At 48.2% G+C, this 13,593-nt stretch overlaps 1 protein-coding gene across 1 annotated transcript in view; it reads left to right on the forward strand.

Annotated features, from left to right (window-relative positions):
- Positions 1-980: 980 nt before the first annotated feature.
- fat4 (FAT atypical cadherin 4) overlaps positions 981-13,593 on the forward strand; it is a 99,896-nt gene continuing 87,283 nt past the window's right edge. The window contains exon 1 of the mRNA XM_068592037.1: positions 981-6,083. Coding sequence (XP_068448138.1) covers positions 981-6,083 — 5,103 coding nt within the window. The remainder of the gene's footprint in view (positions 6,084-13,593) is intronic.

The raw sequence follows: 13,593 nt of genomic DNA on the forward strand, positions 1-13,593 counted from the left end.
AATAACTTTTAGCTCCAAAACACCTGAAGAGACCACAGTGAGCACATTTTCAGCATTTCTTCATTGTACTAATAACATTCCAAACATGACTTTTTGCTACTCAAATTTGATTTCAAAGTAACTTCAAACATTCAATGTGAACGGACCACCTTCATTTATTCATAGTATTATTATATATGTATTGCGAGCATGATTTGTGTCGCAGGATGTGTGTGTTTCTGTAGGTTTTATGAATGAAAAACCAACAAGATCCTTAATCCTGAGCCTATTGAGAGCTTTTTAACACACATGAAGCTGTCAGAGCAGCGATTAGGAGCTGTGGGCATCGTTACCTGTCTCTTTTGATTGACACCCTCTGCCCCACTGGACACAATGGGGAGCGGAGGGGGAGGCGGTGGGAGGGCGCAGGAGCGCCGCCATCCAATGGGATCAGCGATGGGAGGGAGTTTGAGCAACTCCAGCTTTGTCCTAATTTACAGGAACTCCTGAGCGCAATATGACTGAAGCGCCGTTATTCCACGGGACGGTGCGTAACGGCTCTCCACGCCGCTCACCCCGCGCGCTCACTTTGGATACACTTTTTTAAATTCTTTTTTATTCCTTTCAACATCATAATTGGTTTTCTTTCTCCCACGCATCTTCCCGGAGCGAGGAAGTTTAGTTTGTATATCTTCCAAGGGATCACCAGTTGTCCTGCCTGAGCTCAGTGCGCGTTGGTGTTGCTGCTGCGGAGTTAAATTGAAACTTTGCAGATCTGCAGGAGTCACTCTCTCCATCCGAGGAGGATCGCTGCGGGATAAAAAAAAAAAGAGCACTTGTGGACTACTTTGGGGCACTTTGTGGAAAGAGACGCTGCTTTCTTTTTTCTTTTTCCTTCTCTCCCGCTGCACATTTGCTGGATTACAAATGCTCGAGTGAGTGAAGTGGATGCATCACAGGCATGGACTCAGTCTGAGCAGAGCTGGACCGGCTAACTGACCATGGCGCTCGCAGGTAGGGGCTCCGGCCGGCTTCACTTGATTCTCCTGGCTCTGTGGACTCTGTCGCGGCACTCCGCGTCCAGCCAGGTCCGCCAAGAGTTCCAGGTCCTGGAGGAGCAGCCCGTCGGCACCTACGTGGGCACGATCGAGACCAAGCCCAGCTTCTCGTACCGCTTCAGCGAGAGCCACAAACTTTTCGCCATCAACGGCACCAGCGGAGTCATCTACACCTCCGCGGTGATTGACAGGGAGCTCTTGCAGAGTGATGTCATTAACGTCGTGGTGCTGTCCAGCCAGCCCACGTATCCCACCGAGGTCCGGATCGTGGTTTTGGATATTAACGACAACTCCCCGGTGTTTCCGGACGCGTCCATCGTCGTGTCCTTCAAGGAGGACGCGAGCAGCGGCCGGCAGGTGATCCTGGACACCGCCACGGACTCTGACATCGGGAGTAACGGAGTGGATCACACCACGTACAGGATCGTGAAAGGCAACGAGCAGAGGAAGTTCCGCCTTGATATTACAGTCAATCCGAGTGGAGAGGGGGCTTTCTTGCACCTCGTCTCCACCGGGGGCCTGGACAGAGAAGTCACTCCCTTCTACCAGCTGCTGGTGGAAGTGGAGGACAAAGGAGAACCGAAAAAGTTTGGCTACCTGCAAGTAAACGTCACTATTCAAGACATAAATGACAATCCCCCGATGTTTGACCAGGATCAATATCAGAACAGTGTTTTTGAGGACGCGGCGGTGGGCTCCAGTATTCTGCAGATCACAGCGTCCGACCAGGACGAGGGGGCCAATGCTGAGGTCAGGTACTTTCTAGATGAGGGCACGCCTTTCCAAATTGACCCCAAAGCCGGCACTGTTGTTATAAAAGAGGGTTTGGACTACGAGAGCAAGAGAGAGTACTCCCTGACTATCCACGCGGTGGACAACGGCGTGCCCGCTCTGTCAGGCAGAACAGAAGCCACCGTCAAACTTTTAGACGTGAACGACAACGACCCCGTGGTGAAGTTTCGGTATTTCCCCACGACCTCTAAATTTGCCTCCGTCGACGAGAACGCACAGATCGGCACGGTCGTGGCTCTGCTCACGGTGTCAGATTCGGACTCCCCCACGGCCAACGGCAACATATCTGTTTCCATCTTAGGGGGCAACGAGCAGCGGCACTTTGAGGTTCACACGTCCCCCGTGCCCAATTTGAGTTTGATCAAAGTGGCCAGCGTGCTGGACCGGGAGAGGATTTCCTCGTACAACCTGACCGTGTCGGTGTCGGACAACGGCACGCCTGTTGCCAGGTCCTCCTTCGCCAGCTTGGTGATTTTTGTGAATGACATCAACGATCACCCGCCCATATTCCAGCAAACGCTGTACAGGGTGGATATCAGCGAGGACATACCGAAAGGCAGCTACATTAAAGGGGTTTCTGCAACCGACGGGGACTCCGGGCAGAACGCCAACCTGCGCTACTCCCTGGTGTCTGGAAACGCTTTGGGCTGGTTCTCCATCAGTGAAAACAGCGGTCTGGTAACCAGCTCCGCTTTGCTGGATCGCGAGATAGCCTCTGAAATTGTGCTCAACATTAGTGCCAAAGACCAGGGGCTGCAGCCCAAGATGTCCTACACCAAGCTGATAGTGAACATCACCGACGTGAACGACCAGGTGCCCACGTTCACACAGGGCACGTACCACGTCTCGCTGGTGGAGCACGCCGCCGCCGGCACCGAGCTGCTGCTGCTGTCGGCCCTGGACGGCGACGTCGGGGCCAACGGAACGGTCCGGTTCTCGTTTGACGCGGAGACTCCAGCCGGCGTCCAGGAGCTGTTTCGCCTGGACGCCGTGTCGGGGCGATTAAGCACGGCTGCAGAGCTAGACAGGGAGGAGCAGGCCTCCTTCTTGCTCCACATCCAAGCAGCAGATGCAGGCAGCCCCCCTCTGCACTCTGTGGGGAAAGTCAACATCACCCTGAGGGATATTAATGACAACAGGCCGGTTTTCTACCCAGTGCAGTATTTTGCCAACGTGAAAGAGAACGAGCCTTCGGGCTCTTATGTAACCGCCGTTTCAGCCACAGACCCCGATTTGGGTCGAAATGGCACACTCAAATATATAATTACGGCTGGAGATGCCTCCAAATTCCGCATTAATAGCAACACGGGGAGAATTACCACGCTCGTTCCCCTGGATAGAGAGGAGAAGACCGCTTACCAGCTGCAGGTGACAGCGGCAGATGGTGGCGGCCTGCGCTCACACACACAGGCCATAGTGACTGTGACCGTCATTGACACACAGGATAACCCTCCAGTCTTCAGCCAGGAAGTGTACAGCTTTGTCATGTTTGAAAATGTGGGCATCGGGACAGCCATAGGAACCGTGTCAGCCACGACTGTCGATTTGAACACAAACATTTCATATCTCATCACCTCGGGCGACCAGAGGGGGCTTTTTTCAGTGAACAGCGCAGGTCAGATCACAGCGTCGAGCCAGATAGACCGGGAGGAGCAGAGCTTCTACCAGCTGAAGGTCGTAGCGAGAGCAGGGGAGATCACAGGAGAGGCCTTGGTGAACATTACGGTGAAGGACTTAAACGACAACGCCCCCCACTTTATTCACGCCGTGGAGCATGTGAGCGCAGTGGAAAACTGGAGCACGGGCCACGTCATCTTCCAGGCCAAAGCGTCGGATCCCGACGAAGGCACGAACGGCATGGTGGTTTACGGCCTCCGGCAAAACCCCAAGGGCCTGTTTCACATTCACGAGAAGCACGGCCTCATTACGCTGACCGGGCCGCTGGAGGTCACCACGAGCTCCTACGAGGTGGAGGTCATCGCGTCGGACACCGGGGTCCCCCAGCACACCTCCAGCCTCGTCCTCATCATCAGCGTCTACGACGTCAACGACAACTCGCCGGTGTTCGACCAGCTCTCGTACGAGGTCATCATCCTGGAGTCTGAGCCTGTCAACAGCCGCTTTTTCAAAGTGGAGGCCACGGACAAAGACTCCGGTCTCAACGGGGAGATTGTGTATGACATTGTCGGTGGCAACACCGGCGACAAGTTTGGCATTTTTCCAGACGGGCAGCTGTACATCAAAGCAGAGCTGGACCGAGAGATACAGGACCGATACAACTTAGTCGTTGTGGCCAAAGACCGGGCGGTGGAGCCGCTGAGCGCCACCGTCAATGTCAGCGTGATTCTCGATGACGTGAACGACAACCGCCCCCTCTTCAACAGCACCAATTACGTGTTTCATTTTGAGGAAGAGCAGAAGAGGGGCTCGCTGGCCGGCCACGTTTTTGCCGAGGATAAGGACTTTGGGCCCAACAGCGAGGTGAGATACACATTCGAGGCTCCGCAGCCCAACTTTGAGCTGAACGCCATCACGGGGGAGTTGACCAGCACGCTGCAGTTTGATCGCGAGACGCTCGTGAGGCAAAGAGGCGCCGCCGCGTTCAGCTTTGTGGTCGTCTCCTCGGACCAGGGTCTCCCCAAGCCCCTCAGGGACCAGGCCAAAGTGCAGGTTTACATTCAGGACATCAACGACAACCCGCCTAAATTCACAAAAGACATTTACCAGGCCTCCATCTCGGAGTCGGCTCAGAACATGACTCAACTGCTGCGGGTCTCCGCCTCCGACGTGGATGAGAACAAAAATGGTCTGGTTCATTATCACATCTCCGAGGGCAACGAGGAAGGACAGTTCACTATTGATAGCGGCTCCGGACAAGTTACTTTAGTCGGAAAGCTGGACTATGAATCTACATCCTCCTACTCATTAAAAATCATAGCTGTTGATGCTGGAGCCGTGCCGCTGTCCTCATCCTGCATGCTGAGCATCAGCATCCTGGATGAGAACGACAACTCACCTTCCTTCCCTAAATCCTCCGTGTCTGTGGACGTCCTGGAGAACATGAGGATCGGGGAGCTGGTGGCCTCGGTGACCGCCGCGGACGCAGATTCTGGTCCGAACGCGGACACGACGTACAGCATCACGGCCACAAACAACCACGGCACGTTCAGCATCAGCCCCAACACCGGCAGCATCTTTTTGGTGAAAAAGCTGGACTTTGAAACTCAGTCCCTTTACAAACTCAACATCACCGCAAAGGACAACGGCAGACCGCCCCGCTCCTCGTCCGTCCCCGTGCTCATTCACGTCAGGGATTTTAACGACAACCCTCCCATATTCACCCCCGGGGACATTTTCAAATCCATCCCCGAAAATCTTCCCCTCTCAGCTTCAGTCATGACCATTACGGCCCACGACACAGATGCAGATATAAACGGGGAGCTGGAGTACTCCATTGTTCAACAGATTCCCCGGGGAGGCCACTTCAGCATTGATTCAAGCACCGGGCTCATATACACCAGCAAAGAAATCGACAGGGAGTTTTCCAATCTGTTCGAGCTGACGGTCAAAGCCACTGACCAGGCCGTTCCGGTTGAATTTCGCCGCTTTGCCCTGAAAAATGTCACAATTTGGGTCACAGACCTGAACGATAATATCCCCACTTTCATGTCCCAGAATGCGCTCGTGGCGGAGCCCAACATAGTCATTGGCTCCATCCTGACAACGGTGTTGGCCTTTGACCCCGACGAGGGCTCCAACGGAGAAGTGGAGTACGAGCTGATGGAAGGGGACTCTGACACGTTCATCATGGACCGATACAGCGGAGATATCCGCCTGGCCTCCCAGCTGGTCCAGTCCCGACTCATGTACACGCTCAGCGTGTCCGCCACCGACCACGGCAGCAGCCGTAAGACCTCCAGGACTGAACTCACCATCCTCCTCCAAGGGCTAGACGGGCCGGTTTTCTCCCAGCCGAAGTACATCACCATCCTCAAAGAAGGCCAGCCGCCGGGCACCAACGTCATCTCTCTGGGGGCCTCCAGCCCGCGAGGCTCAGCGACCAAAGTGGAGTATTTCATCGTGGCGGTTCGCAGTGGCGGAAAAGCCGTGGGACGCCTTTTCACCATCGGCCGGCACACTGGAGTGATACAGACGGCTGCAGAGCTGGACCGAGAACAAGGCTCCGACCTCTACCTGGTGGACGTGTACGCCATCGAGACGGAGGCCAGCCAGCCCAGAACGCAGCGTGCTGAGGTGAGTACACTGCTGACTTTACTATTCTCTGAAGGTACTGGAAAGCCACATTGTACGTAGCTATTGGTCTATCTGATCTGTTTGGCAGGGAGAGGGCATGAACTCACCCACTGGCACTAGTGAGAGAAATTTGGATGGAATAAGTGGGAGAGGAGGGGGGGAGTGAGGCTGTCCAAGTCACACATAAAACAGAGCCACCTATTGCATGTGCCTGTGCATTGATTAAATTCCTTTTTCATGCTTGGATCTGCATTGGATTAAATTAAAATCATAGTTTTCTAAGACATGTGTAAGAAGGCCCTCGTTGGCAAGATATCTTTATTGTTCCCGTTTCCAACAACATGTGAGCCATAACAATTTGTCCTAAATGTGCCTACTCTCATATTCAAGCAGTTTTGGAAAAGAGAAATGAGTGTTGCATGTCTTCTGCATAAGCTGCTCTCCTGCTATTGTGAAGTGAAATATTCTTATCAGCGGATATGAACTGCACAATTCAACAAAAAAGAAAGGATCACTTTTTAATTTCCCCACTGTGGACGTAAATCATTCAAGGCTGCTGTTTCAGGTTCGAGGCCCCTTGATGGTTTCCCCAGTTTCTCCAGTTGGAGAGTAATTCATAAGGTCTTCCTGTGCAGGTATGCATCATCATTGCCAGTATTACTCTGAGCCCTTGAGCCCGAGGCTGTTTTGGCACTGGGGTGGTCTTGGGGTACCATTTTATACCACAGGGAACTGCTCCACAGGCAATAAGTGACCATTAAAATTGGGTGACCTCTTAAGACTCTGTGAAAAGACGCTGAGGTCAGAGTGAGTGAAATTTAAGCTGTCCACTGAGTTTGCATTATGCGATGCACCTTTTTCAGGCTTTCCCTCCAGAAAGAGGGAGTTAAATTCTCTGAAGTGTAATGCAGGAACCCTAAACCCACATTTGGGTGGCTAAGGCCGCCAGTGAAATGAAAAACAAATGTGAGTCTATATATATATGTTTTGGAAATTTTAACCGGGACTTGAAATGCCATATTATTACAGGCTTGGTGGCACACACGCTGCATATAAAATTGACTTCCCAGAGCAAAAACAAAAAGGTGTAAGCTTCTTCTTTTTTTAAAGAAATGTGTTTTGTGTTACTGCATTTTTTTTTTTTTAAAGTCAGCAGAATGTCTTTGACAGTTGTTATTGATGCCTCCTCAGCCACTGCAAATGTTGAAGCTGAAATCTAATACAGCAATCAGTTATTTGGAGACAAACTCAACACGTTATAGAAATCAAGGATTACTTGGCAAAATCGTGTTAGCTAAGTTAACTTAAAGTTTTTTTGCTCGGGCCAAATGGGAATATCAAATGTTGGCTCGCTTCGCCTGCAGCGAAGATGGCAATCTGCTTTCCTGCAGAGTCTACTGTCGGGCTAATGAGAGAATATACAGCGCTCCAGTGCTCCAAACATTAAACTCTAGATTGGTTTCATGCTAAGCTTGAACTTTCTCACCCCGTGGAGAGATGACTTTACCATACCACCTGGCTGAGTCTACAGTTTGAGAAGCGTGAGATCTAATAACTTGGAGGAATTCAAATTACCTTTCACATTTTGGAAATGTGGGCCGGTTTTGTGCTGAAATGCAACACCCTTTACGGCCGGCGTTTTTATTAGCAAAAATTGCACAGGTCACATTCATACTATTTGTATCCCCTCTGTCAACGGGATCTCAAAGGACTGTGTGGTACAATAGTGTAAACCTTCAGACTTAGACTAATGTTTTTCCAGTGCAGTGTTTATACACCAGATACCCGGTAGCAACTGGGGGATCATTTCCACCCCTGGGGTTGTGACCCTTTCACATTCTCCATTTCCCATTCTCCCCATTGATTGCAAGCATGAGGGAAAGCTGGCATTTTCTCTCCTCTTGCACCATGTGTGATGTTTTGGAAATACTCAAACAAAGAGAATTTGGCTGGACATGCGTTATCGACAGTCATGATCTTAAACAACTCTGGGCCGTGCAGTGGAAAGATTTTTTTCTTCTTTTTCCTGAACCTTCTTGGCTTCTTAGAGAGTTTCATTGTCAGTGATTGTTGATTCGATCTGTCATTGCATGACTGATGGGACTTTTGTCTCACATCTGGGTAATATGTGATGTGTGCTGTGGGCATTTCTTTTAGCCAGACAGTGTTTTCAAATTCTTACTTCAGCAGCTTCTAAGTGTTAGCTTGGAATGTCGTGAAAATGACTTCATCACCCAGAAATCTTTGTGTTTCTTCCTTTTAATAGCTGCTACAATTAACTCGGCTGAGAGAAAACCTCCTGGCAGCAGAATAGTCTATTGTTGTGGGAATCCAGATTCCATTCATGAGAGTTCAGGAGGATGTTTTTTTTTTATTTATTTCACTCAAAGTTTTGATTCATCACATCCTGCAGTGTTTGGAGTTGTAACCCTTTCCCCCCATAACTCAACAATCTATTCCATGTTTTGGCCTCAACGTAATCAGTGATGTGACAGCCGGTGTTTCCCATCAGCTGCTGAAGACAAAACACCTGCATGTCACAGATTGGGCAATAAGCAAAAGTCTAATAGAAAGCAATTACTCTTTTTAAAATGTCCATACGTTTATTTCCAAGATGAATGATCTTAAGTTGGGGATGTTACTAGAAAGACAAAGCACACAAAAGGCACATAGAGGACTTATATTTATAATGTGTTTCATGTATAATGTGCTTTAAAGCTGCATTCTCTCTACTGACCACCAGGTGGTGACTCATCTGGTTGTATAGAAGTCTCTATAAACGACTGTCCTCTCTTGATTTATTCCCTCAGTGAACATTGTTAACATGAGTTTATGGTCTCAATCTCAGTTTTGAATTTTCTTAATACAGCATGATGTTCATTTAGTAAATTATGTCCATTTAATATCAAATAACACCATAAAGCAAGTTAAGCTTTTAGGGGGGTGGCTACCTTATGATTGACAGGTCGCTATCACAGCATTGAGAGCGCTCTGACAGAGAACAAAAAGAAAAAACCTCTCTCATCTACTCTCTCCTTTCCTCTGCTCCCTCTCAATAAATCCCTCCAGCCTCTCAAGACCAGACTGCTACAACTGTTTTCTTAAACTCACTGTGAATAAAAATGAAGTGCTGTTTTTTTCGGGGAGGCCCGCAAGTGCCACATCAGTCCTCGTCCCCTCCTCTTAAAGGCATTGTCCTCCCCAGAAAGTAAACACAGTCGGAGTGTTCAACAGGCCTTCCTTTGTTTTGCTTTCGCAGATAAAGTGTTGCGCTGCCCCGGCCGCGGACCGGGAGGCTTTTTGTTATTTTTTTTGTCTGTGCCAGAGTCTTGCCCTGGCGGATTTAGGAGTGTGTATGGATGCCCCTGTCAGCCAGCTTTCCTCCCCTCCCATCACCAGTGAGAGACGTATGGCAGGGCTATTTTGTGAGATTGAAGAAAGAAAAGGGTTTGGGAGGGTTCTGCACATGTGAGGTGATATTGGGAGTTGTGGGAATGAAGGAAAAAGGGGGAGGAAGGCATTTTTAGGAGGGTCCTGGAAGGGCCAGACGCAGGCCGGTGTTGCAAGGAATCATGGGAAGGAAGAGGCAAGGACAGAGCTCTTGATCATGTCCACAGACAGGTGGGAACAAGAGCGCTGTAGCCTAAAGTCTGTAGCCTTTAGCCTGTAGTCTGTAACCTGTAGCTTGTATCCTGTATTTTGTATCCAGCATCCTGTGGCCTGTTGCCAATAGCCTGTAGCTTGTAACCTGTAGCCTGCAGCTTGTAGTCTGTAGCTTGTAGCCTTTCACCTGCTGCTTGTAGCCTGTAGCCTCTAGTCTGTATCCTGTAGCTTGTATCCTATAGTCTGTTGCCTAAGGTCTCCAGCTTGTACGCTGTATCATGTAGCTTGCATCTTGTAGTCTGTAGCCTGTAGCTTGTATCCTGTAGTCTCCAGCTTGTCACCTGTAGCTTGTTGCCTTTAGCTTGTTGCCTGTAGCCTGTAGCTTGTAGTCTGTCACCTCTTGCCTATAGCCTGTAGTCTGTATCCTGTAGTCTGTATCTTGTAGTCTGTATCTTGTAGCCTGTTGCTTGTAGCCTTTAGCTTGTCGCCTGTAGCTTGTAGCCTTTAGCTTGTTGCCTGTAGCCTGTAGCTTGTAGTCTGTCACCTCTTGCCTATAGCCTGTAGTCTGTATCCTGTAGTCTGTATCTTGTAGTCTGTATCTTGTAGCCTGTTGCTTGTAGCCTTTAGCTTGTAGCCTGTAGCTTGTAAGCCCGAGCTTTTTGGACCTCACAGTGAGGGAATGCATGATGGCCAAGGCAGATATAGAGGCAGATATAGAAATAAGTGTTGCTCTGCATGGCCTCAGCTCTGTTATATCCACTCTCCTCTTCATTAAGTTGTATATCTCGATGTCTTTGTGTCTCTTTTGTGTCTGCCTGCCTGCTCTTTGCCTGTGGGACTCTGTTTGTGTCTATCTCTGTGTTGTGGATCCGTTTGATTCATAAATCTTGTCGTCGGCTAACTTCAAAGTCTGCTTTTCTTTCTGCACTTCTTTCATTGAGTCTTTTGCTCTCCCCGTGTTTGTGTGATGCTGAACGTCCTCCGACATGAAGGGAAGATTAGATTAGGACATCAAGAGGCGGTAATGGAGTTTTTGAGAAGATGGAGGGCAGGGTGAGATGAAACGCCAGTCGGGTCAAAGAGGCAGGAAGGAGAAGGTCATGAACGGCCGGACAATACGATACGGATGCTGGTTTTTGTGTTCTGGCTGTGTGTGTGTGTGTGTATTAATACAAATTGAAATATTGATGACTACAGTTCCCAGAGAAAGGTCATACAGAGACACTGATACCCCCCTGTGCAGCATTTACTGTTCTTTCTCCAATGAAACTGAACAAAAAAAAGAAACGCTTTGACTTCATTGGATTCATACACAAGCTCAGCATTAAAATTTCATGTTCCTCAGAAGGGACACTTTACAACAACTGGATGAGGAATGATGCAGAACAAACTGCCTCCTTGTGTATTGTAATTCATGGTCTAATTGGGATTTGTGTGTGTGTCAGTAAGTGTGCACATGTGCTTGGGAAAGGGTGGTAACAGTCTAGTCCGGCCGTGACCAGGATAATAATTCACAGAGTAATCTGTCTGGACACGCCTATTTTTCTAAATGGTCATCGAGGAGGTGAGCATCTGCTCGGCCTTCCTGGTGGGTGGTCGCTCCGGGTGAACCTGCCGGTGAGCGCAGGTTGTCCCAGAACGGCCGTCCGTTTTTACGAGACAATCGCCATAAAAGTTGGATAAACATTCGCTCATGCATAGATGCGTGCAAGCAAATGTAGCCAAATACACGCACACGCACACACACACACACACACACACACACACACACACACACACACACACACACGCACACAAAGTTCAAACTCCCTCTCAAGTGCAGGAAGACTTTGAATGGCAGCCAAAGTCAAAATGATTCAGTTCCATTTCGATTACTATGATTATTTGTCCTTGTCCTGAGATCCTTGGGATACTTTACGACTGCTTTTCTGCAGACTCAAACTGAGATTTCGTGTCTTTCTTTTGTTCCATAAGACTGCGTGTTGGTTTTTGTCTTTTACAGCTCTTATAGTCACTAAAGTTTGAACTGTAGTTGTTTCACATTTCACCATCTTTGCCTTTTGTTTTTCTCATCGGAAAGTACTGCCTGGCATCGGGTCACAGTGCACATTTGTCAAACTCTTGGGAGCTGAGAGGTCGTGAGCAGGGTCATATAGTCGTTCTACCGTGTTCTTTAAAGTTAAGCCAAGTCACGCTAGAAATGAAAGAGCAAAACTAACTTTTGTTTTGGCCACAAGCCATAATGGCTGTTAAGTCAGTTTTGGATATTTGACAAACCGGGCCGAGCTTCAGGAGAGATTAAGATCTTTGTACACGGCCGGTTACCTGCTCGAGTGACCGAGGAGTCACATTCATCATCCATGACATTGTTTCTCAACATCAGCTGTTGTGTTGCTTTGAAAGAAGCCTTCATTGTGTGAAGCTGACCTGGACCAGGCTGGGTCGTGTGAGAGGTTTCTGTTAGCACCTTGCTACTGTAGCGATATGACGACTGAATACTGATACTAAAACAACTTTTTCTCATTTGTCATACTATTCAAATTATGTTTATTTGGAGACCTTAATTTGTGACTGTTTTTTAACAATGTTTTTATAACCACTTAAAGAGCAGATACAACCCAGTCGGCAGTATTTTTTGCGTTGTATGTTTTTAGAAACTATTGGATATGCTGAATCTCAATGTTTTATAACTATGTTTCATATTAGCTTTCAGACTGCTGAAATTATATGTAACGTTGCGTAACAACGTAGCGTAACAACGTAGCGTAACAACGTAGCGTAACAACGTAGCGTAACAACGTAGCGTAACAACGTAGCGAAACAACGTAGCGTAACAACGTAGCGTAACAACGTAGCGAAACAACGTAGCGTAACAACGTAGCGTAACAACGTAGCGTAACAACGTAGCGTAACAACGTAGCGAAACAACGTAGCGAAACAACGTAGCGAAACAACGTAGCGTAACAACGTAGCGTAACAACGTAGCGAAACAACGTAGCGTAACAACGTAGCGAAACAACGTAGCGAAACAACGTAGCGAAACAACGTAGCGAAACAACGTAGCGAAACAACGTAGCGTAACAACGTAGCGTAACAACGTAGCGTAACAACGTAGCGTAACAACGAAGCGTAACAACGTAGCGTAACAACGTAGCGTAACAACGTAGCGAAACAACGTAGCGAAACAACGTAGCGAAACAACGTAGCGTAACAACGTAGCGTAACAACGTAGCGTAACAACGTAGCGAAACAAGGTAGCATAACAACAATAAACATGCAAATAATGTAAATGTTAATGTTCACTGTTGGTTTATGAATGATTCTACATGAACAGCGGTTGATGCAAAGAGAAACATATTTTGGGGGGCCCACAAATATAGACTTTGCTTCATGGAATAATGTTAAAGAGTCAACATTTGGTTCAAATGGAGGATCTACTGGTTTAAAAGAGTCGGTGAAGGAGATTATGTATCCGACCAGACATTCAATCCCAGCTGCGCTGCTGCGGACACGTTTCTGTCCCATGTCACAGCCTGGAATCAGTCAAAATCTAGATATTGTTAGATCTAGTAAAAGTAAACTAAAGTAAAAGTGCACACAATTACCTTTGAGATATAAATCTCTCCGTCTCGCCTTTGTAGCACTCATTGTCTTCTGTGGCAAACTGAATTGTCTTGTTGTGGTAGCTCCACCCTGCTGCTACTCTAAACAGGTTAAAACTGAAATTATTTACACACTCTATTTTTATACTCGGTATACCGCTAAATTATGTTTATAAAGGGAATGTGCATGTATAATAAAAGAAAAGTCTTTCAGCTCTGCGGTTGGCTGTCCGCAGACTTTTTTTTTTTTTTACTTTCATTTTTTTGCCCCCTTCCTGCCTCATGCAAAGTCAATGCAAAGACCT

This window comes from Clinocottus analis, unplaced genomic scaffold, assembly GCF_023055335.1.
Source record: "Clinocottus analis isolate CAN_PGR_092001 unplaced genomic scaffold, fCliAna1.0.p SCAF_10, whole genome shotgun sequence".
In the NCBI taxonomy this organism is placed as follows: domain Eukaryota; kingdom Metazoa; phylum Chordata; class Actinopteri; order Perciformes; family Cottidae; genus Clinocottus; species Clinocottus analis.